Here is a 23,353-nt window from a genome sequence, read left to right on the forward strand (position 1 = left end):
TGTACTTTTATTCTCAAGTATTTTTTAAAATAGTGACTTGAAGATTCCACCGTTTAAGGTCTTGTATAATTTCTGAATGCATTTTATTCACATGGATTGGAAAATGATTTGTTGCATAAATACTGCTGCCCTTTGGAAAGCATGGAAGGTAATTGAACCAGCGACCTCTCTCTGTAGTCTTAAGGTAGGATACTGTTTAGTGAAAATGGATATTAACAAACAAGTGCTCAAGTGACTGGGTAACATTAAATAATTTTGACTCTTGAAGGTAATCGCACACTACTTTTTAGGAAACTATTTTGATAGTTTCCTAAAAAGCACACATATTTTTACATTTTTATTTATTTATTTATTTATTTTTTAAATTGTTTTTAGCGCCTTTTAAATCTGAGATTAAGACGTCCTAAAATGGGTTTTGAAGTATGGAAATCCCAACTTCTGAAATGCATATAAATATATACATTCAGTATTTGGTTCAGCCTCATTTACCATGAGTTACCCCAAAGCTCTATACAAATGCAGGCCATTTACCATTTACCAAATTGATGCAGTGGATACGATCAGCTTGTGCCGCTGCGGAGGTGTTACTGAACCAAAGTTTGATTTTTCTTATCCTCCTCTCTGTGGGGTTTGAGTCAGGTGTGTGAGCTGACCAATCAAGTACAGTAATAAGGTGGTCAGCAAACCATTTGGTGGTGGTTTTAGCACTGTGGGCAGGTGCTGTGTCCTGCTGAAAAAGGAATTTAGCATCACCGTAAAGTGCTCTAAAATATTGTCATACGTAGATGGCTGTGTTGATTTTGGACTTGGTAAAGCACAGCAAGTGCCAACACAAGCAGATGACATGGCACCTCAAATCATCAGACTGGAAAACGTTCACTGGAATTCAGACGCCTGGATTCTGAGCCTCGCCTTTATTTTCCAAGAGAAAATGTGCTAACTGAACAGTTCTTGTTCTCTTTAGCCCAGGTAAGATGCTGTATAGACGCTGTCACTGGCTCAGGTGTGGTTTGATATTAGGAAAGTACATGAACGAGGTGCTTGATGCTTATTTTGTTTCTAAGGAGCCAGACTTTATTGTAATTTGTAAAGTGGTCTTGAACAGTTTTTCTACAGCTGATCTAAGTTTTTCTTTAGGCATTGGATGCTTTTTCAGTCTTGTCCTTGTCCCTGACCATTTTCAGAGGAATATTATTTTTTGTTTTGTTATGCCACTTAACACTGACCTATGAATCACTCAAGCATACAAAAGGCCCCTAACTGAAGGGATGATACACAGTTGTCTACACATAACAGACACCTTGGCAAATAATCAGTTTTAAAGTGTATCTTTGAGCACTTTGTTGCCACCAGTCTGATGCAAAAACAAATAAAATGTTTCAATTTTAAGATGACAGTTTGACAGCTATAAGTGTTTTTGCCCTTGGTGATTCCAAGAAAGCCAAAGAGGCTTCATACTGTTGAATTTCAAGCTTCCAGACTGTTTTTGCCTCACATAGAGTATTTCCATGCATGTTTCCACTTCGGTGCAGTCATTTATTGAATCGTCCCATTTTTCCCTAACAAAACAAAGCAACGAGGGGTGATTCAGAACTTTTGCATCTTCCTGTAGAGTTAAGGAATTTTCATAACTTCACTCTTAAAAGTATAAAACACACTCACTGTGGTTCTATTAAGTTCTATGCCCATAACTGTGAATTTACAGGTAAATAACAGTCATTTGCTCCCAGTAGAGTAGAGAGTTCACATAATAGATTTCTTCAGTTCAGCTCTCTACAACAGGGATGTCCATTTTACATCGTTTGCTTTGATATTAAGTGGGCCGAACCAGTGAAACTCCTGTTTCTGTCAGTGCAAAGTAGTTTAACTACACATTTAATCCCTGAGATATCTTAATTTAAGAAAAAGAAGTGCAATTTAAGCACTTAAAATTCTCAGCTTTTCTAACTCTGTCAAGTATGACTGCTTGATGTATGAATTGTAAGTGCGGACCTACTTTTAAAAAAGTTTCCGTAGTAGTTTTAAAAAAATAACTTTTCAGTTACATAATTGTCTGTGTACTTTGGTGTAGTGTGAGTGGACATAGGGGAGTTCTGTATCAGTAGGAGGTTGTAAAATGTAAGTCTAAATTTGATTCCTTCATTCAAACGTTTCAAAGCCATTGATGGGCTGGATTAAGTGGTTCTCGGACCGATTCTTGTCCGCGGGCTGATGTTTGTCTAACAACTAAAACCTATTTTTTTAAATGTTATATTTTTTAATGTAATAATTGCTCGTTATTCTTGGCGATAAACTATGGCACACAGTCCTCCTGTGGTGAGTGGGGCGAGCCTGTGTGTGCTGACCTGTCCGCATGAGGCGCTGCTTGCTCAGACTTGGGCCTGCTGCTGCTGTAGATCCGCGGGGTGTAGAGCTGCTCTCCGCGCATCTATCCGTGGTGTTTCTGTGTGGGGCGTTCAGCCCAGCAGCGTCGCCTTTGCCTACCCACCAGCTTCGGGAAGGGACTGACTTTCTGGCTCCGCTGCCGATCCTCCCGCACTACCTCCGTTCAAGAGGGGATAAACACTGAGAGTTAAAGTCCAAGCCGGGCAGCGTAGCAGTTTCAGCGTTAGCGGCGATTTTAATTTATTTTTATCCCCCCCTCCCTCTCTCTCTCGCTCCCTCCACTCACGCGACTCAATTGTTGCCGTTGGACCAAACGGGATTGAACTTGAAACGAACCCGCAGACATTTTGTTATTTCTGAGATTTCTTCTTCACTTTTTTCATCCCTGTGGCGGCAGCTGGCTGCGGGGAGCGAGCCGCGAGCTGTGAGGGGGCCAACGGCACGAGGCGAAACACGGTCGGCGTTCACCTTCCGCTCCACTCGCGGGCTGCATCCAAACATTTACTGCACGCACGGCGTTATTAATTTACCTGCGCTGAGCTCGCGACGCTGCCGCTCGTGCGTTAAAGCGGAAAGCTTACAACGGCGATGAATCATTTTGACTGACAGCTTTTGAAGAATTAGCTAGCTTTAGCCAGCACTGATGGTGCTTTCCTGCTCACGCTAAAGCAGTAAATACGGGGTCGGGACAACCCAGATAGCACACCGACTCTTTTGCCTCTCTAACGGCCGCAAAGTGCATCACTTATAATCGGCTTAATTTTATATTTATTTATTTTTTTTAAAAGGGGGTGGTGGAGTGGGGGGAGTCCCCTAGCTACTGTTAGCTAGTCATCCTGCTAACGCTGGACAGCTCCTGTGTACGGCTGGGCTAGCTTTGGACAAAAGAAAGAGCAACGCAAGGGGAAATATAAACACCGTCTTTGGGAAGGAGAGCAACAAACAAGGAACTGACATGATGTTTCCACAATCAAGGCACTCAGTAAGTGGCTTTTCATTTCAGCAGTGTTGTCTGCTACGTGTTTACGCATGCAGGTTGAGTCGGGTAGAGAGGAGATTACGCATGTGACTTGTTTCTTGGCTGCAATTAAACAGAGTTGCGTTTTTTTAGTAAGAAGAAGCAGCGTTTGTGGGGCAGTAGCACAGTGTTGGTTTCTACCTGGCACCGTTTAGTTCTGTAGAGGACGTGTGGACTCGACATGGCAGTATTTGTAATATTTGCATTGAAAAACTGTTAAACTTTTTTTTTCTCCCAGATGATTGCATTGAAAATCATCCAAATCAAACACCTCAGTTGAATGCTGTCACGTTTCATAACCACACGCTGCTTTCACTCCCTTGTGTCATTTAGTTTCATTCTCCAAAATGCCAAAAAGCAGGCATTTAGGCAAATTGAGCTGTGCACTGTTACATGCAGGTGGGTGATTTTTTTTTCTATTTTATTTATTTATTTATTTATTTTTATGAGTGGAAAATGCACATCTCTGTTCTCCTAAATTCCAAGTTTCCATGGTAACAGATACTCGTCCAGGGCATGCATTCATCAGTGAGGAAGACTCTCAGCCCATTGGTCAAACATTTATGTTTAGTGACTGGCAGAACTGTGTCACCTGTCACTGCAGTTGTGTCAGTATGGCTTTAGAGCCCTGATTCTATTAGCTAGAAAATTAAATTAAATAAGTATGTTTTTTCTTTTTTTCTGGGCTTACACGTGACTTAAAATTACATTGGAAACCTTCTCCATTATGTTATGAGAAACCTTTTGTTGGCCTCCAGTTTTTGCCCCCTGCAAAGGTGAAAGTAACAGAGTGATAGATCCAGGTAAACACAACAAACAGCAAAAAGACTTTTGCTTTGCTGTTATGAATCATGCCCTCTGTTTTTCTCTGGCAACATTTTGTTGCCACCGCTAGTTCTCTTACTGTTGAAAGGGTAAGGGTTGTTTGCTGAAGCCGAAACCAGAATGTCTTCTGACACGAATGCTTTGCCCTTTGGCAGTCTGTGTGGCAGCCTGATTATGCTGCACTGTGCTGCTGCTGCTACTGATGTGAGTCTTCAGAAGTAGGATGGAAGGATTTGGGAACCTCTGGTTGCAGTCTGGCTTGTCAGATCGGTGAAACCCTTCATAAGCACAGAGTCCCAAGAAACCTCAGCTAAATTATGTTATTTTCAATGCCATCTGCAAATCTGAGAATACATAAATCTCTGTTTTATCCTTATGAATATCTCCTAAAGCAGAGAGTTTATCAGAGGTATGAAAGCAAGAGGAAAAAAAATGTATTTGTCTACAACCATTTTATTAGCATAATAACCAAATCTGATACAATTACAGCCTCTTACATTTTGTTTGTCTTTGTGCTAATTAATATGCTCCAGTTACAAACAGACCTTTCACAGTTGTTGAGGTTTGTGTAGCTACAACGTGTAGTTACATATTTTGGAAAGTGCAGGTCCAGCTACGGCATGGCATATGGAGCTCTCTGAAATCTACCCTGTAGATTAAACACAGTACTACAAATCAAACATTAGGCAGGACACAAGTTAGTCATCTGTTATTCTTTATGTGTATTTAAAACTGCTGAATTTCATGTGAGAGAAAGCAGATTTGAATTATTGCTTCACTAACTGACTGCTGTTCAAGGTGGCTCTTATGAGGTTGGGAGACCCCCCCCCCCTTTCCCTCGTAATCCATTCCCAAACCCTGCATTTATTGCAGATGTACTGAATTGAACCCTAATGTATAGAAAACACCTTGTTCTTAGTAGCAGAGCAATCCAGTTTAAACAGTTACGCAACTTTAGATCCAGTGTAATCTACATCAATACTTGCATCAAACAGAAAACCGATAGCTGCCAAGAGGCTCGATGGATTCAAATGCAGTGTAGCACTACTCCTGTTCTGACAAGATGTTTTGGACTTCCTCTTCATAACGTGCACTGTCAAGCGGCAAGAATGGGTTGACATTAAAGTTCTGCCTGCATATGAGGATTTCCTCAGGTCACAGGGTGGCAGCGTACTTGACTGCTTGCTTTAAATGTGTTCACTGAACTGATCATGGTGATTTCATCTTTATCCTCACCCCGCAGTTCTAAATTAAATTCATCGAGCAGGTCAGTCAGATCTGTCAGGAACGCTAAATCCAAAAGCTACTGGCAGTCCTCTAGTTTTGCATGTTTTCAAGCTTCAGAAAACCTTTGATTTCAAGCAACATCTCGCCAGGAATTTCGCACTACTTAGCTATCTAAAATTAGTGTGAAGCAGTGGCTCTGTCTTCTGCAAATAAACTAGTACACTTTGAACCTGTACTTAAACTATTTCTTGTTTTTTAAGAACTGTAGCAATAAGATGCTACCATTGCAGCCTTGCCCGTGGTGTTGGGGTGGTAAAAACCAACTCTTTTAGGTTGTGTAGCGTTCATACCTCAGAAAATTTCCTTGGTAAGAACAAATGGGCTTAGAATTTGACAACATTTGCGTACAAGTACTTTTGTGCCGTCTGGTTACCATTTAGTTATTTCCTTACTGTGAAAAATTGCAAGTGTGTATGTGAGAGACACTGGGGAGTTTTTATTTGTCACTTTCACCATGAAGACACAGTAACATGTTGAACTTGTTTACAGATAGAGATGAATACTTGAGTCTACCTTGATTAGAGGACAGAAGTGGATAGATATCAGGTAAAGAAACAGGAAAAAACTGTGTAAAGTCATAACATTTAGTAGCATTTAAAAAAAAATACTGAATGTTAAAAGTGTTTGTTCTGTGTAACAGTCAATTGAGTCTGTTAGGTTTCCTAATTTTTGTAGTGGCTGTCTAAAAGAAAACAAGTACCACCTGTGCATAGTCCCAACAGTGTTGCAACTTGAGTCTCCTGATAGAAAAGAACATTTAGTCATTATAGTTATTCATATAAACACTGGTGTACATTTTTGTGTAAGGTGTGTTGTGTAAACCACAACACTGTGGAGCTACTACAATAACGCAGCTGCCAGCACCTTGTTTACTTACAGTTGTTTACTTGCACTTACTGCAAGCATCAATAAAACATTGTTCAGTATTTTCTTTTCAGTATTGTAATTTACGCAAATTTTCTTGAAAAATTGTGATGTCATTTTGAGGCTATATCGCCCACTCTTAATTACAGTTGTGCATGACTATCTCTGGAAGAGAAAGTTATTATTGTAGCTTTTGTCTTTGTCTTTGCCAGAGTGCTGGTTACCACAACACTGTGTATATCCTCCCAGACACTCAGATTATTAAATACTCCTAACATTTGAGTGAATAACAACCTCTGCATTTTGTTTGCTTCCAGTGGATCTCTGTGGATCCTAAAGAAAACCTTTTATCAGAGAGTACAGTAAAGGTACTGTTTCTGGACAAGTGAAAAAACAAAACAAAAAACTTATGTCAGACAGTTGTTGTTATTGTATTATTAATATTAAAACCTGCACTCCACATTGGGTAATTACTGGGACGAGATGCCATCTTTGGTCTTCTCTCGTCTCTGGTTGAAGTTATAAACCAGTCACCTCCTGATGGAGTGAGTCCTCAGTCACCTTTTCCAAGGTGAGAGCAGCTGGGCCACTCCACTTCTGCCTGTCTACTTATCTAGGAGGTTATTTTTCTAATCCAATTGAGTGCTCTTACGCCTTATTGGAGTATTAAGACCAAACTCACAGGATTAGAAGTGGGGTTTGGGAATTTAACGTCTTTTCACCGGAGCTGCAGCTGGTTCAGTCTTAACCGACTACAGTCAGTCACACCTAACCTTTCACATACACACCGCCCTCCACTGTGAATTTTCACATAAATAAACTGTACAAACACACACATTCCCTGTTCAGATCCTCTCTTCAGTCGCTGCTGTTGTCATAAAGGTTCAGGGATGGGAAGTATATGTGACACCCATATAGATATGAGTGTCACCGATAAGGACCTGGCGGATGAGAGAAGTGGCACCGCGATATAGCAAACTGATGGGTCTCGCAAACAAATTTAGTTACGTACACATTCAACAATCCTCTCATGTCAGATTTTCAGGGGAAGCTCTTATTGGTTGGGATGCTTATTAAAATATTTAGGTATTTCCTATTTTGAATTTTAAAGCTGTTGACTTTGCTGAGACACTTGAGGCACATTTCCTCAATGCAAAGTGTATCTAAAAGGCATATTTGCAGAGGCCGGTAGGCTTTTAGCTGTTTCATAATTGTACACAAGTGACAGATTTTCCCGTCTCCATACTTTTTGCTGTTTGGATAGTTGCTTCTTTCCACAGATATCTGAACCCATGGACCATATCAGCTAAGTCAATAACGTTACAATTTTAGCAAACATTTAAGTGTAATTTATTTGCTTCATTGCATTTTCAGTCCACTCTACCTTTGTTAATTCTACAGATTTAAATATACTGATTCAAAAAAAATTTATAGGTTTCATATACACTGAAGCAAATGCTATCATATTGTCTGACACTGGGAATACAACGGGCAGCTGGGTCTTGGAAGCAGTTTTGTTCCATACTTGGCATGGCTTTAGATCAAACTGGGAGCATTTCAGAAGCAGTGTTCAGTCTGTATAAGGTCTTTTAATTTGAAAATTGATTAGATTATCTTTGCCATTCCTGTGGCTTGATTTCCTGCCCTCCTCAAGTGTTCTGTGCAACTTGACTGCTTCGGTTAAAAAATAAAAAAAAAAGACCTGCTTTTTTTTAAAGCAGCACAGAGTGGAGAACTGCTGCAGCAACACTTCTGAAATATCTGCTGGAATTACAAGTTGTTTTAGGTGAGAATAAAAAATGTGACCTTAATGACAAAGAAGAGGCTATCTTCAGCTGCTCTGTTATTCACAAGGGGTCTTCACAGTGGGTAGCTCGGCATGTTTGATTTGGCAGAGTTTTTACGCTGGATGCCCTTCCTGATGCAACCCAATAAGGACTTGTCTCCTCCGGGATCCACTCGGGACACGATCAGTTGGCGAATGTGTAAACACTGAACTTGACCTTGACCTTAAGCACAGTTTGGGTGAACACCCATTAGTTGATCAGTAATATTTTAGGAAGAATAGAGATTCTTGTGAATTTTGGTCAGTGCATCCCTTGCTGTGAGCTTATTGGTCATTTTACCGTTTAAGCTATTCATACATGATTTTTGTTAAGTGATCCTAAGGAGTAGGCCAGTTCATTGCATGCTGCTTGTGCAACACTGATGAAGCCCTAAAGAATTAATACAGGCTAGGTATTGAGTGAAATATTAGGTTATTATCAATCGTTATTTACATTTGTTTTCCAAACTATGAAGCACTTTGAAAACAGCCACAGCAGATAGAACGTGCTGTTGAAAAAGTGAGTAATTACATTGAAAATGATAAAAGTCCAAAAACAACAAAAGTAAGAACAACTATAATACAATAAAAACAAATAAGATCACTGTCTTATGTTGGGTCAAAAGCCAGAGTGTATAAATGTAATTAAAAATAAGTTTTAAAAATGGACAACATAGGGGCCTTTCTCACTTTCAAACGGCAGCAATAGAAAATGCTCTGTTCTCTTTGAGCTTCCACTTAGGTTTCTGTATAAATTGGCATTGCTAGTCAGATGACTGGTGAGCTAGTGTAACAATAATCGAGCCAAGACTATAATAAATGCATTTATTACTGTCTAAATTCTGCCTATGGAGGAAAGGTTTCACCATTGCCAATTACCTTAAATGAAAGAAGCTAGATTTCACTAGTGCACCAATTTAACTGGCCATCTAAGCGATGATGTCACCAAATACTTACAAAAAGTGATTTAATTGAGATTGCATTCTTCCGCCTTAACAGGAGATAGAGCTGACTATCATCAGCATACCAGTGAAAGGAGGTTCCAATTTTTTTGAATGGATCTGAGTGGAAGCCCTAAAATTAACCCCTATGGAACTCTGCATTGCAAGGATCAGAATCAGTGAGACAGAAAATAGTTAGAAAATAGACCTAAAGAAGTGCCACAAGATGCTGTAAACGACTTATTAGGATATCATAGTCGACTCTATCAAAAGCAGCGGTTAGATCAAGCAGAGGACGAATTACATAGTCACCAGAATCTGTACTAGGATTGAAAAAACTCCCAGATATCATGGTTTTCCAAAAAAGGTCAGTTGAAAATTGGTTGCTAGTGGACATTTTAACCTCCAGTTGCCAAGGTAACCCTGTAATGTAATTACAGAGCCCCGCAGATGCTGGTCTAAAATGTCCTCCAGTGAGTTATCTGATGTTCATATATCAGCTGAGGAATCAAATATTTTACACTTGTAGTTAAAAAATAATTGGAGTAATCCCTGCGTACTGGAACATTTCTAACGTTTTTAAACATCTGGCACAGTGCTCATCGCTTTGGTTTCTAAGTTCCTTGATACCTGAGTTTATAGTGGAAAGTTGGAAATTTCAAATTGTACCGTAACTTTCACATAGTTTACCACAGTGTTAAAGAAGTAAATGTACACAGTTAACTTTCACATTGTGTTTGTGTTATTAGTTGGTGCTTTATGGCATCGGAATAATTGTTTTTCCATAGAACTTTCGAGAAAGTCGAATGTGCACTGCTCAGCTGACTACATGACAATGATGGAGGAGGATATCCAGCCCAAAGAGCTGCAGCATGGCTCTGACTCTACTGTTAGAACCAGTTGAAGAGTCTGGTACAACCCAGCCGTGGACAATAACTTGCGCTGAGCAGAGAATTCTGGTCTTGTCAAAACCATGCGGCTTAGCTGGCTTATCCAGCGCCTGTGCAAAATATTGCGGCTGTGGACGGAGCAGAGTTGACTGCTTCTGTTGTAAGACATAGATGTTGTATTTAAGCCGATGCACTGCTGGCTCAGCGGTTGAATTGATATTTTTTGTTTGCGCTTCTTTTCATGTTGACACTAGTGATCTTTATTTGGCGCTGGAAGGGCGCCAGATTTTCTCCATGCAAGAAAAACCCTCATGTCTGAGTGTCAGAATCCTTTAATATATTGATACAGCCAGCAACGTTGCATATTCCATGTCTGAAAAGGGCTTTAGAAACAAAGAAGACTAAGGTTTACGAGGTTTAACGGGGATTCACTTGTCATTTTATGTCAGTGGGCACGTTTTAATCCCCCATTGCAGGTTACGGGCACAGTTCATTGGTTTAAGAGGGAAAAGCCTCATTTGATCGTGGCACAGTGCCTGACCCAGTTGACAGCATTTGCCATATTGTTTGGGTGTTGATTAATCCTAATGCAGCTTCAACAAAGCTGGCTGTGGCGTGAAAGTGGAGCAACCGAAAGGCCTGGTGCCAAATCCAGAGAGTAGCACAAGTAATATGGAGGCAAAATCTCACAAGTCCCCTGAGCATGTGCTTGACTGTAGAGATGGCCACAGGTTGCACACATACACACACACACACTCTTGCACACAGCATACACACTTCCACCTCCTCTTGCCTGTCTCCCTTTATCATGTGTTTCCTCCCAGATCTAATGTAGTGGTGGGAGGGTCAGGGGCAGAGGGTGCACAGGCATTATTAAGCCCACTTGAATTAACAGAACAGCCCCCAGCCTTTCCTCTAAAGCCTCCAGCTGGGGGGAGCTTAATCCCCATGGTCCCCTGTCTCGCCCATTAAACAAACTCCCCCCGCCCCTGCTCCATTGCTCTGCTGCACACACATAGACACACGTTACTGTGTGTGTATGAGAGAGAGAGCAACAAGCTTAACTATGTGTGTCCGATGATTGGCGAGGGGGGGGTACTGGACATTAGTGCGTGCACAGTAATACGCACAGAGGCGAGCATGACAACGCACAAACATGCACGTTGGCTTTCTTTTCTGGTAATTATTGCTCTAGTACATGCATAGAAATAAAAGGATTTTTCCCTTTCAACGTCAATAAGAACCCCCCACCCCTCTCTCTCTCACTCACTCACTCACACACACACACACACACACACACATTCTTACCAGCCTCAAGGGTCTTATCTGCTTTTTGTATCTGGGGAACAAATTGAATGTGGGGCTTGACACACGCAGGCCAGCAGATGTCTGGGTCATTGAGGTTAGGCCAGCTGATTAGCATGACAAACACAGCCCTGCATGTGCCCCCCACCCACCAACCCACCCAAACATCACCAACCTGCAGGAGGCCCCTCATTTAAGTGGCCGAGTAGAGGCCATGGGTCACAGGTGATGTTGATTTTGGTGAAGGGCCACAGTGGATGATTGTCAGAGTGCTTTGGGGTTTGGTTAAAATGGAGGGGTGTAGATTGGTACAGCCCTTCTCTTGTTGAGCATACACACATACTGACTTAGACTCAAGTAGGCAGAAAAGATGCGAGTACAGATTCAGACACTGACTTATACCTCCTGCTGGTGGCTGGCTTCCCAAACTCTGTAAATGCACATTGGATGACGGCGAGTTGAGTCTGTTTCTTTTTCTTCTTTGTTTCTAAACACAGAAAGCCCAGCTAAAAATGAGAAAATACTGCAGTGCCAGCATAATTTTCGTGCTTTCTTTTTCTTCAGCAACCTATTTATGTGTTTGGTTGTAGAAGAAACAGTTTCTGCTCACCTATAGAGTAGATCAGATGTGGGAACATGCTATGCAGTCAAAACAATAGATGGATGTAGTCATTCATGTATTATGGATATTGAAGCCTTGCCATGTTCTTTTTTTGAGCAAGAAATTATTATATTTGGATTAGAGATTCACCAGTTGACTGGCCAGAGACAAGAATCGGACTGTTTCCACTGCTCTCCGCCCATATGACCATTAAGGAGCTAGTCTGTGTTATGCCACAAAGCCGGACAGGCAAATAGTTGGACACACACTTAAAGCCTCTTACTTTGTTGTTAGCTTGGAACTGAGTGAAGACTCAGACTTTTCACTAAAGTAAACAGCAGAGAAAACCGCATAAATGTTCGTGACAACAAACCTAATGAGTCACTTAAACATGGACATTTTATAGAAATTAACAAAGAAAAAGTGGCTTAAACTAAAGCTATCCAGGACTCGGAGCCAGCCACAAACTAACAGCCTCAGTTTGAGCAAAGGAACAGTTATGAGAAAAACTATGGAGCCGAATGAATCCGAGAGAAGGGTTGATGTCCTGTTATTTAGTGAAGTTTTCAAATATGTGCATATGTATTATATAGGCTGTCAGTTTTAGTTCTTAGAAAGAATAAGAATAATTGGCAGATAGCAAATAATCAGAAATCATAATTTGCTGAGAAAATTGCAATCGGTGCTGCTCTAATTTGCACAAGAAGTAAAGTGCTTCAGACCTGTCATAGTTTCTGTATCTGCAAACCTGCTAGAGTGTGCTTGGGTGACATACATTTTGTCCACATACTGTGAGTACGAGGCTCCGTGCAGACGTCTGCGTTCCTGTAAATTTTATATGATCACACAGACTGAGAAACTGCACTGCAGTGTATCAATTATACACACGGACCCTTCAGGCAGACTTCCAGACTTCCAGTGACGATCGGTCCATGGTGTTTGAACTGCCGAGGGGCGCAATGCAAAGACACATCTGATTAATCTAATTACAATTTCACTGACCAAAACTTCTTGGATGAACTGTACACAAGAAGCTATATTATTAGTTAGATAGCTGCATTAAAAATGCTCAAAAAGGCATCAACAGCACAAACAAAGTTAATAGATCAGTGGCTTCACTTAATTGATTTGTATTTGGGTTTGCCTTGATGATAGCATAGGGGTAACTTGGGTTCTGTGGTTCATGATTGCCATTTTAACCCCTTACCTTGCAGTTCCCCGCATGTATGCCTTCTTTGTGTTTGACTCCATAAATAAGTTGTCTTTTGCACGTCATCAGTTTGACAAGTTACTAGAAAAATATGACCATGTTTTTGTGAAAAAGGGTGAAGAAAAGGCAGATTAATGTAAACTTTAATTCAGTACTGTTGGGCAAATATTAAGAGTTGAGTGCATTAAGATAAATTGAGACCGAAAAAGATGACATTATAAACAACATGGTAATGGACTAGCATGCATATAGGGGCTTTTCTGGAGTTGCTGACCACTCTAAGCACTTTCGACTTCAACCCACATTTATACATTCACACATTGCTTCATTCTATACACTTAAAGCACTTTGTCTGCCGCTCAACAGTGGCTATTTTAGAAGCACAAGTTAACCTAACATGGATTTAACCTGAGCACTCAGAGGAAACCCATGCATGCACAGGGAGAACATGCAAAACCCCAGTCTGGATTAAAAGTCGAAATCTTCTTGCTGTGGAATGACAGTGTTGAAAACGTCATCACTGTACTGTATTTATAGTTTTTCATGTAATAATTGTTGAAGGTTACAGTTTTCTCATCATACAAATATCAATGCTATTTTAGTTTGCTGCTGCTTCAGTTGAGCAGACGCTGTAGTGTTCGGTGATTCAGATTCTTCACCCCACATCACATCATGATTTATGCTCTGAGTCAGTTTCATACTGCACATTAGTTAGTTTGAACTTTAAAAAAAGTTATTGACGTTTCCATGCTGTTTTTTTTTTTTTAAATGTGATAAAGGATTCATAAGTATGTCTGCAAAGAGGAATATTTTTTATGTATATTATGCATAACAACAAATGCACAAGCACCTTGGAGTTTATGGCACCCCAGAGAAGCATATGGCTTGAACAAAGTACTGAATCAAGATGACGGAAAACGTGTCACTGCTCTATAAATGATGCACTTCCCTGCTGGGCCAATCAGTTACAAAACTCTCACCTTGTGGTGATTTTATAAATAAATAAATAAAGAGAAATTAACATGATTATCCACAGATTCTGAGGAAAGAAATAAACAACTAATGGCGTATTTTTAAGGTACAAGCAAGGCTAAACTTTTATGAGAGAGCTCGTAAATGCTTGTTATGTGCTGTATGTGTTACAGTTACTGTCATGAAACCTACAATGAAGCTCAACTGAAGCTGCCAGTTTTTTTACAGTATTAAAAAATAAAATAATTGTAATTTTAAAATGAAAATATATTTCATAATAATTATTTTCATTTTTAGCTCCTCTATTTAAATCACCCCTAAACTTCTTTAGTGGCGAGGAGTCAATTATCCATCTCTTATCTGTCTATTTGTCCATCCATCCGACTCCAAATGACAAGATTCAGTATTCCTCCTTGAAACTTGAACACAGTGATCACAAAATGATGATAAATGTCTTTATCCAAAATGTGCTCAAGGTCATATTTGTCTTTTTTCGATCACTTTTCCATTTTACAGGAGTACTGGTCAGATTTTGTGAGCCTATTTAGCTTCTCAGTGTCTTTTCTTACTCTCACTTAGTCCAATACAGGTAACCAATGAAAACAAAACTTTCTTTATGTATTTCACACATTGCAGTAACCTATGAATTGTGATGGATCACAAGCCAGATGAGGGACTGCGTCATTGACATTCTGGTTCTGTATGATTATAATACAGAAACTAAAGGTTCCACAGAAGCATGAGACTTGCAAGTCGGTGCATCACTTTGTCAGCTCGGGCTGCTTTGCTTTAGACAAAGTACCACAGCAAATTTACCAGAAAGAATGTGACCATAAACAAAAACAGATGTCCTGTTTTTGGTTTCGCTCAAATCTGCGGGAGATACTGATGCGTGTGTTTCTGAGTGTGCATGCGTGTATTCCTGCTGCATTGCCTTCACGGACGAGGCCTGCATGTCAAGGTTACAAATTCACAAGTAATAGACGGCTTTGTTGACGTGGGATGTCCTTTTATTGTCTGTACACATTCTTCTCTTTTAGCATGTGTACAAATTGTGTGTGCGTGCGTTTCCACACAAAAAAATGTGGTAATGACTTTGTGCGTGTGTGTCTTTGCATGCATGTTCGCAAGTTCCTCTTAAAGTGCGTGTGTGGTTTTCTCGTGTGGGAGTTAATGTTGGGGGGATGTAGTGAGGAACTGCATCAGCATTCAGCAGTTGCTTCCTAGAAGGAGAGTGTGGGAGGTGGGAAGAAAGGAGGGTGGCGGTGGGTGGGGTAAACCTTCCCCAGAGCAGAACGGTGCAATGGGCTGGAACAAAGCGGCTCGACGGGAGGCGGCTTGATTGCCCCTGCCTGGCCACAGCCCGCAGATCTGCCAATGCGCAAAGGAGAATTAGCTGTTCTGTTTGTGTGCCTAACAGCGGTAAGGCCATGACTGAAACAATATGCTACCACATCCCCACCAACAGCCTTTTCAGAGAGCATTCAAAAGCAGGGCAATGAGAACCTCCCTTGTTCAGTCTGTCCTGGTCCCATTACTATAAAAAACTAATTTGCATGCTGTTGGCGTAAACATGAAATCAAATAGAGCTCATCAGCATACACTTGAAATTACAATACTCTGATAGAAAACAATATGTGCCAAAGAACTTTGGAGTTCCCCCGGTGTTGCCCAAATGTCAGTGCTCTAGCTTTCTCCTTTCATTGTTCACTTACTTGTTGCAAACTTATCTAATCTTCTCTTCTTTGTTCCCGTTTTTTTTCTCCTTCTTTGGCTGTTGTAAGTAATAACCTTGGTTTTTACAAGCAGGCATCAATCATCTACACAGCCGTACTGGGTGTAATCTTAAAGCCCCCCTTCTGCGAGTCTGGCTTTAATCTCAGCCATGGTTTCCAAACCCACAGTACTGTCGGCCTCACCACTTTCCCCACTTTTGACAAATTGCCCATTTCCCTTGGCTTTGCAATCTCTGCTCTCTTTTCCTGTGGTGTGTGTGTGTGTGTGTGTGTGTGTTACACTATGCCTCCCCCACCTTATGTTAGGTCTTATTGTGTACAAGCCTGTGTGTGTGTGTGGGTATAGTGTACTATATTTTTGTACACAGGTGCATCTGTGTTTGCAGGGCAGTGTGCTATAACTGTTGTGTTTGTATGTGTTTGTACTGTGTACTTGGCTGGCCTTGCCAGGGGGGGTCAAGATAGTTCAGAATGGGGAGGGAAGGTAAGACATGCCAAGCCTATGTTTGCAAGGGCACTTCTCTCGAAGTGATAAAAGTAGAATAATCCCCTTTAAAGCGTCTTAACGAGGTCAAATCTGTTGGGCTGCAAGAGGGAGGTGTGTGTGTATGTGTGCTTGTGTGTTGTGGAGATAATGCTGCAGAAATGGGGGTAAGCCTCTGCTTGGTTTGTGAGAGATAATAATCAAAATCAAATTCCTGGCCGAAACAGGATTAGGCTCTCCCCGTGCTCTAAAGCCCCTGTCCAGAGCGGCTGAAGACACAATCCTATTCCTCAGCCTCTCCTCTCTGATACACATACACACACTTAGCCGCTAACATAGCAAGGCTTCCTTTTGGCCCAGACAGAGTTGGCTGGGGGTGAGCTTGGATGTGGGCCAGTTAGCCCTGTCCCTCTCTCAGATCACTGGGCTCATATGCTTTAGTCCAAACACTAATCCGGGATATTTAGATGGAATTGTTTGGTTGGAGCTATTCTTAGATGGAGGATGTGATCTTGTTTGCTGCTCGTGTATTAGCAAAAAGCTTAAGCCCTCAAAGGCTCTGTGAATCATGTCAGGATGGATTTTTGCTGAAACGTTTGCCCAAATAAACGCACACACCATGCGTTCGTTTCACCAGTACAAAGAGACGGGATGATGGTGAAAGTGGAATGACTGCAGTCGTGCTCAGACAAATGGGCGATGGGTTGCATGTATGTTTATAAATGTAGACAGACATTGTTTACAGTACATGTTGGAATCAGTCTGAGTCAATGAGTGAAACTCATCTGCGATGTGTGCCTTTGCCATAAGGTCAGGTGGTTGTCAGCCTGTTATATTCCTATGTAAAAGCAAGGTTGCTGAGTACCTATGTCATTTTGCTGTTAAATCGCCATACTGCAGCAACTTCTTCACTAAAGGCAGAGGATTTTCTTACTTTCTGTTTCAGTTCCATGCATTACTGGCTGGACTCTGAATGCAAGTAGTTAATGTGAATTTCTCTGATGTTGAAAGCCACGGGTTTGCAGATTTTCTTTAAGTCACAAACAGATTACACGTAACTGCCAACTTCACCCCATTAAATCATAGACTGATAGCAACCTGACTACATCTTTGAAACAACTATTTCAACTATTTCAAAGACGGTGCGTTTGCAAATTATTTTTTCACACCGTTGCAATACTTTTGTTGTTCTGCGGTCTCCGACTGCTGCTTTCTCTGGTGTGACTGTAGCATTATAAAGTAGCTGTACACGCAGGTTTGACATGCTATATAAATTAAGTTAAATTTCAGTGAATACTAGTGCATAAAAACTGCTTGTATAAAATCATCAAATTTAATAAAAGCTGCCAGAAAGTTTACAGACTTTGACTCCACACACTCTTCCAGCTGGAAGTTATACTTATGTCACCGTCTTTGCTCTTGAGGAAATCTCCCATTGATTTTAAATCATGACAGCGCACAGAATGGATGCACCAACACCGCATTTCTACTGCAGTCAGTGAACGTGGCTATAGCAGGTGTGAGAGTAGTACACAAGTGGTGCATATCAGTTTTATAGTCATGAAGTGTTTGTATTTATAAAAAAAAAACAAAAAACTGCCAGTGTATGGCTGTAGCACTGGGTTTTATTTTTGTATTTCCTGTGTATAATCTATATGTCTTTACTTACTTAAAATACATGGCAGGGTATATGTGCTGGTTTCAGAATCAGAATCATACAGAGCCTACAGATTCAGATTCCTGACGAGTATTTGGTGTACATTATCACTGGATTTTTAGGGTGCTTCTCACTTTTATGGTTGAAAATCTGCATTATTATTGAGTCCTTGGTATTAAAATATGTCTAAATGTAAGCACTTGTACTTGGTGTGAAAGTAAGTTGAACTGTGGCATCGCCCACATGCATACTGCCAGCAGTAAATTACCCATAAAATGTATAATCTCACCATCAGACAAAACTAAAAAAAGAATACTCTTTATTTTTTGCTTTCAGCAGAAAAAAAAATCAGATGGAAACACTTGTTCTTTTCAGTCACGTAGAAAAAAACGTCATGCCTGAAGAATAATAATATGCCTATACTCCACACTCAGATGGGCAGTGGGAATCTGTGATGGACAGAAAAGCCGGATGGCTCAAATGGCATCCTTGAGACTGTTGCTATGGAGCAAACACAACCTGGCATTGAAAAATAGGCCAACTGTTCGTCAGTGTGGATCTTCTGCATTCATTTAAAAGTGGGAGTGAGATAACATCCAGTCATTAGTGAGTGATTACAATGCCAAGGTTTCATCCCTGCCCCCAGCACGCGCGCACACACACACACACACACACACACACACACAGAAACACACTCCGGCTGAGATGTAAACAGTTAGGCAGTGCTCCAGGAAATACAATCCCCACACTGCTGCTACCCTCAGGCAGGATTTATACTGAGGAGGATGTTTTCCAATGTATCCTGCTGTTATTGTGTGTGTGTGTTTGTGCATGCGTGCGTGCGTGCGTGCATGCATCACTGTGTGTGTGTAGATACATGCTGTTGTCTCCGCTCTGTTTGTGTGTCTAAATGCTCCACTGTATTCATGTATTGTTGGTGTGTCTAATCACTGTAGTGTGATCTATGTGTGTGTGCGTAAAGCTGAGTGCCCTCTGTAATCTCCATCCTTTGCCATCGCTTTTGTCGACTGATCCGTGGAGCAGAAACGGCCTTAGCCTGATTCTTATTTAAAATAGACATTATGGTTCACAGTAGACTTCACATGGATTGGACCAGATGATGAGGCCAGGAAGGGTGGGTGCTTGGGGAGGGGCGGGGGTGGGCGATGAGTGTGCTTAGGGTTGGTGGGTGGGGGATGGAGGTGGGGCAGCAATTTCCTGAAACGATGAATCCCATTTATTCGCTGAAGACTGTCTCAATTGCCTCACCAGCGCACAAAGCTTTTTAATGCTTTAATTACGTCTCAAAGGAGCAGGGCAGAATCAAATTAGAGATTGTCCTACATTTAGGTGCTGTGCGCACACGTGTGTGTGCGTGTGTGTGTGTGTGTGTGTGTGTGTATTATGCAAATTTGTGAGGGAGTGTGTGTGTGTGGGCTGTTTTATCCTTGTGTATGATTCATGGCAGTGAATATTTGTTCCTCTGGCAGCCAAGCACCATATATAGAGGCTTATCACACCCCACACACAGATGTGCACACACACATCCTCTCAACCATTTACGCTGTCTAGGCTATTCCTCTGCAACACAAACAAAATGATACACACGCGCGCACACACACACGCATTAGCCCAGCTCTCTCTTGGACAAACACATCCACTCACGCAGCATGCAAGCACCTTTTTTTTTGTCACCGCAGATGGCATGTGTCACAATATTACGGCAGTATTTCATTAACATTATGGGCATCCATCTGTTGTGTGCTCTCAGGTCCCGATAGAGCACCTTGTTTTAGTCACTGACAGAGAAAGAGATAATAAACATTGTTAACAGTGCATGTTTCATGGCGCTCGGATAGCCCTACATACTCTGGTTGTAGAGTGGTAAAAATCTCTCACTAGCACTGTGAGAATTGTGCTCATAGCTCTTGTACTTTGCTGGATGTCTTATCAGAAAAAGGGTTTGATTTTGCTGTAGAGTTTTAAAATATATTTAAAACTGTGAAGCATTTTTTTTCTTTTAAAGCTGTATTGACTTATGCAGCCACTTGTTGACAGCTGCCAACCACTCAGTCTATCTACCTTCCTACAAACGACACAGTTTGCATTTCACCATCACGCTCTTGTCCTTTTATGCAATACAAATAAAAGTAAAGTCTATATCTCCACGCCTTAAAGGCTTTAGATCACGCCACCTTTTTCCTCCTGCAGGCACATGAACTGAAATAAGCTGATTGAGTTATTTTACATTTCTGCAGAAACTGAAGAGACTTTGCAATGCATTTAACTAATTAGTAACTAAATTTACTAATAATTGTAACTGAAAATTAATTACTGAATTTAGTACAGTAATGCATTACTGAAAAAGGTAATGTGATTACAGTAATTACACCCAGCGCTGCAAGTAATATAGTCAAATCCCAATCTCTTTCCCTTAGGGTCGTATGATGCACTGGGGTAAATGACAGTGTTGCCATTGCTGCAAAAATAAATGAAATAAAATGAAAAATATCAAGCTGAAAGTAGAGAGTGTAGAATAATTACTCAAGAAGCAGAATTATCAATCAGATGTAAAAATGTCATCAGCGATTTGGAGTCAAAGTTGATAAGTTAATAAGCATCAGGTTCCTGTAGGCTGCAGATGTTGTAATTCAGGCTGTGGCTGTTGTAAATGTGGAGGAGCAATATTTGTCAGACACTGTTTGTTTGTCATTTTTGGTGAAACTGAGCCACTTGTCCTCAGCATCTTCAGTGTGCTGTGTGTGATGTACTAAACTAAAAATGACTTTTTTAATGTGACATTTTCATTATCTTGCCTGATAAGTCACACAGATCTATCATCGCTGTTTCTTTATCTAGTTTAGTTTATTAATTGACATGTTATAACTATGGCAGCCAAAAGCTGATTTTTTATTTCAGGCTGGTAGGCTGTTATATAATGTGAATCTTTTGCTGTTGCATCCAACATTTCTCACCTGTTTCACAAGATAGTGATGGGAAGGTGAGACAGAAAAGGTGTTATTGCCATAAAAGCCCTAATCTGGCCCTTGTGAGTCTTGGTGTTTGGCTTTATGGTGTGTTTTTTAGGCTACGTCCACACTAGCCAGGATAGATTTGAAAACGGCGTTTTCGTCTGAAAACACTCCGCGTCCACACTATCGTTTTCAGTCGTTTTCACAGAGGTGTGCGTCCACATTAAAACGACCGAAAACGCTTACGTTCCAGTCCTGTGCATGCGCAAAAGCGAGTGAGAATTAAAGAATTTGAAGAAAAGCTATCTGGAGCATGTACAAACTGATATTAATCTTTTTTTAGGGCTGTCAAAATTGAGAGCAATCAAAACAACGGCTGTATAATGCACTCCGCTATCTTTGTTTATTTGGTCACATGACTGCATCACATGACGAAAATGCGTCATCGTTTTAGAAAGTCTGCATTTTCGAGCGTCCACACTGCGACGGGACAGCTCCGTTTTGAAATGTATGCGTTTTTGAGAGCGTTTCCAAAATGCTGCATTTTTCCTTGAGGAAAACGCCGTCTCAGTGTGGACGGGAGGCCAAAACAGAGAGAAAACAATGCGTTTTCGTTTGAAAGCACATTAGTGTGGACGTAGCCTTAGAAAGTTCTTGCTCCTTTTCTTGCTTTTTCTGTTTCTTATTTTTCCTCCTTCTGCCTCCACTTCTCTTCTCTTCTTCAGCTACCTGGGGCAGCTGACTCTTTGGCATGTTAAACGCTTGCATATTACAGTTCACATTGAGGAAATCGGATCTTGAGCAACAGCTCTGCCCTCTGGCACAGGGGACAACCTGTACATAGACACACAAGCATGGACACACAGTGCAGTGTGAGCTTCACGGCTGCCTCTAGCCAAGTGCCTTGTGTTGACGCAGGCTCTGTGTGGCACAGGCCCATATAGCTGAGCTGTTGTTTGCTGAGCTTGGTCCATGCCGTACTGGCTAGAAAGATAATGGAAAAGGTTATTCTTCTTTACAGTCGAAGCCTCTGTCTCTAAGCAGCAGACTGGTTTATTTGGGATTGGGGTTTTTGTGTCTGTAGGCAGAATTATAATGTCCGGGCTTCTCGTCCCATTTGGATGTGTAATGGCCGAGGTCACTGTCAGAGTTTTACAGGACTGCACATTTTATGTTTTTCTAAATAAAAGTCTTAAGTTCCTGTGCCTCTTCCGACCTTAGCGCTTCTGAATTTCCCAAATGTTTTGCGGCCATAGTACGAAACGCATTTCATGCATGTACATGATACCAAATGTTTTTACCCTGAAAGAATGGCTTCCCTACTTGGGAAGGCATTCTACTGAGCCATTAATAAAAAAAAAAAAAAAAAGAAACAAAAAAACTTTATCCTGTGAATCAAATAGATCTGCTCTTACAACCTGAAGCTGTCTTGTTGCTTCGTATAGTCTCAGTCTATTGTTCTGTGAATGCAGAGGAGGCTATTTGCAGTTAAAAATGAGACTGAGCGGCATGTCGTGGGGAGCGGGGTACAAAGCGACAGGTCATTCCTAACAATGTCGGGCTAGCTTCCTGTAAGTGCTGCAATCAGAATTCTGATGGTTTTTTGTACCTGCTTGATCGTAGTGTGGAAAATGTCTTCTCCCACCCCCCACCACACACACACACACACACACACACACACACACACACACACACACACACACACACTCACACACACTCACACACACACACACATATGACCCATTATGCAGCCTGCTGAGAAATAATGAGATTTTGTCCCTATTTGGGTTTGATGCTCTCTGTGCTCCAACACACAACCAGTGCATCCACTGCTGCCCGGGGAATGTAGTGTGGAGAGAATTACAATAAGGGCTAATGGCAACATCCAGGCTAGGCAAAAGATGTTGTTTGCTAAAAAGCCCAATGTCTCTTTGACATGACATGGGTGTCATTTGAATCACAGTATATCTAAAGGGCTCTTTTTTTTCTTTTTTTTTCTTTTTTCCCAGTGTGGCAGGTTATTTTGAATGCACAGGCCACTCTGGGCATTAAAACATGGCTTTGAGTTAAACCAGTTTAAAGTAACACTAACTTTTAAATAGGTAGCCTTACTGTCTTTAATCGTCTTTTGCCAGTGAAACAGATAATAGGCCCATGTAATCTTTGCCTCCCAATAAATGAACTTTTAAGATTCTTTTTAAAGGCATCAGTGGGCGCCAAAATATCTCAGAGATGAGCTGACACTGCTTATGCTGACGGCTGCTGCAGGAGCTTGGGTTTGAATCTGCCTCAGACCATTTCCTGTGTGTCATCCCCCCCTCCCTGCTTTCCTGTCTGCTTTCTGTGCTTTCCTATGAATAAAGGCAGAATGCCAGAAATGA

At 41.1% G+C, this 23,353-nt stretch overlaps 1 protein-coding gene across 2 annotated transcripts in view; it reads left to right on the forward strand.

Annotated features, from left to right (window-relative positions):
• The first annotated feature begins 2,447 nt into the window (after positions 1 to 2,447).
• tle5 (TLE family member 5, transcriptional modulator) overlaps positions 2,448 to 23,353 on the forward strand; it is a 48,226-nt gene continuing 27,320 nt past the window's right edge. Inside the window, exon 1 of one of the 2 annotated variants that reach the window (XM_063466709.1) lies at positions 2,448 to 3,367. In XM_063466709.1, the coding sequence (XP_063322779.1) occupies positions 3,341 to 3,367 (27 nt within the window). In that variant the 5' untranslated portion in view covers positions 2,448 to 3,340. The remainder of the gene's footprint in view (positions 3,368 to 23,353) is intronic. The other variant, XM_063466708.1, reaches the window with a different exon arrangement.

The sequence above is a fragment of the Pelmatolapia mariae genome, linkage group LG23 (assembly GCF_036321145.2).
Source record: "Pelmatolapia mariae isolate MD_Pm_ZW linkage group LG23, Pm_UMD_F_2, whole genome shotgun sequence".
In the NCBI taxonomy this organism is placed as follows: Eukaryota; Metazoa; Chordata; class Actinopteri; order Cichliformes; family Cichlidae; genus Pelmatolapia; species Pelmatolapia mariae.